Source organism: Poecilia formosa, unplaced genomic scaffold, assembly GCF_000485575.1.
Source record: "Poecilia formosa unplaced genomic scaffold, Poecilia_formosa-5.1.2 Scaffold331, whole genome shotgun sequence".
NCBI classification, from domain to species: domain Eukaryota; kingdom Metazoa; phylum Chordata; class Actinopteri; order Cyprinodontiformes; family Poeciliidae; genus Poecilia; species Poecilia formosa.
Window position 1 is genome coordinate 105197 of NW_006800270.1, and position 2147 is coordinate 107343.

A 2147-nucleotide genomic window follows, 5' to 3' on the forward strand; every position below is an offset into this window, starting at 1 on the left:
CCAACAACAGAAATCACTGATTTCAAAAGTAACCCTTAAAACCATGAATGCCCGACTTACCCAGCCTTGCAAGAACAATAGGCATCAGTGATCTTGTCCACATTATATTTATGCTGAGGGTGTGAGGATCTGCTGTTTTCCTCATCAACCGGTAGCATTTAGCTGCGACGCGCACAATGTTGGAGGCATCGCGTGGCTCAAACACCTTGATGTCGTCCAAAAAAGATGACATGAACTTGTTGGTTCCCCTGTCCATTGTCGTGGCTGATATTTTTTGAAAATCCGGCAGAAATGCTACACTAATCGACTCAGAAATACTCTGCAGAGAGTCAATCGAAATGAAAGACGCCATGTTTACATAGAAACTAAGCTCCGCTAGGCTTTGTTTGTGAGACATGCAGCCACGTGGGATTTTAGGGGGCGTTTCTGGGCGGAGCTTGGTAAGGGCCATTGGAATTCAAAGAGGAAAGTGCTCATTTTCATTTAGAACAAGCTAGCAACAGGTACGACAGAGAAATTTCTTCAAACTCATATGATGCAACTTTTAAGTTGAGGGCGATCGATCTGGCACTATAGGAGGGAAATAGAGCCGCTGTACGTAAACTCGGCGTGAACGAAACCAAGGTTCAGCTTTGGAGACAGAGGGCAGTCCTAATAAATCTACTGGATTTATTAGGACGCTGCCCTCTGCTGGATCCTTATGGAAAACCGAGAGCGGCGGAGATATCAGCGGCTTTTTTTTTTTCTTTTCTTTTTCAAAAAAATTGTAGCTGCGGCTTATAGTACGGTGCACTCCATAGTCCAGAAAATATGGTAGTTGTGAACTACATATTTAGCTTAAATACTAAATATTTAATTTGAAAGCCAAATATATAGTTTGCAAACTATATATTTGGCTTTGAAATTAAATATTTACTTTGGAAATAAATATTTATTTTAAAAGTAAATATTTTATTTGGAAGCAAACATTTATTTTGAATANTGGTACTCTGCACTGCGTCACTGAGAATGATTTACATGAGTGGAGTGATGCGAACTGTGATGCTCCCCATGTTTTCATCTGCCATCAAGGTGATCAGAAACGTAGCAGCGTAAAAAATTAACAGCAACATTTTGGTTTATCTAGCCTTTATTTAGCCATATGCAAAATTCAGAAGTTAATTTTTCAAAGTCATATGTTCCAAACAAAATATTTAATTCGCAAACTAAATATTTAGTTTGAAAACCAAATATTTAGCTTTCAAATTAAATATTTACTTTAGAAATAAATATTTAGCAAAAATAAATACTTCATTTCGAATCAAACATTTATTTTGAATATTAAATATTTAGCTCAGACTTAGACATTTAGTTCTGAACTAAATATTTCAATTACACACTAAATATTTAGCTTCCTAACTAAATAATTTGAAAGCTGTGTATACGGTCTGCAAACTAAATGTATGTCTTTGAAATTAAAGATATACTCTCTTCCAACAAATATTTATTTAGAAAATAAATATTATGTTTGGAACAAAACATTTAATTTGCAAACTAAATATTTAATTTGAAAGTTAAATCAATGCAAACTAAATATTTTAATTTACTTTGGAAATCAGTATTTAGTTTAGCAATATTTAATTTGGAATCCAACATTTAGTTTTAAAACTAAATACTGTACTTTCCTTAATCAAATTGTGTATTTAATTTAAAACCTAAATAGTTTGTAAACAAAATATTTAGTTTTTTAAACTAAATATATAGTTTGTAAATCAAATATTTAGTTTTATAACCTAAATATATAGTTTCTAAACTACATATTTAGCTTGTAAATTAAATATTTACCTTGGAACTTTGACATTTATAAATGTGTAAATAACATGGTGAAAATATGACTTTGAAAAATGAACATCCACATTCTGTTTTCTCTGACGGACTAAATAAACCAAAATATTGCTGTTAGTTTTTTAGTGTGTAACTTTAAAATCGGCATCATTTGCTGCTCCTTTGTGACACTGAGTTTTGTTTCTGCTCAGTGGTAAAGACGGCCAGCCTTGTGAAGATGACGACTGTGACCGATGCCGACCTGACGGATCCGGACATCAGCGCCCAGCTCCTCCAGCAGGTACTCCAGACTCTCTGACCTCCTTTTGGTTCATCACATCAAA

General features: G+C 33.9%; 1 protein-coding gene and 1 long non-coding RNA gene across 2 annotated transcripts in view; both read left to right on the top strand.

The window, feature by feature from the left end:
• LOC103152851 (C-type lectin BpLec-like) overlaps positions 1–613 on the top strand; it is a 7822-nt gene extending 7209 nt beyond the window's left edge. The window contains exon 6 of the mRNA XM_016661501.1: positions 577–613. Coding sequence (XP_016516987.1) covers positions 577–613 — 37 coding nt within the window. The remainder of the gene's footprint in view (positions 1–576) is intronic.
• Positions 614–989: 376 nt separating this feature from the next.
• The window catches only part of LOC103152853 (uncharacterized), a 6243-nt gene continuing 5085 nt past the window's right edge, over positions 990–2147 (top strand). The window contains exons 1-2 of the long non-coding RNA XR_477757.2: positions 990–1071; positions 2016–2104. This is a non-coding gene — a long non-coding RNA (uncharacterized LOC103152853). The remainder of the gene's footprint in view (positions 1072–2015; positions 2105–2147) is intronic.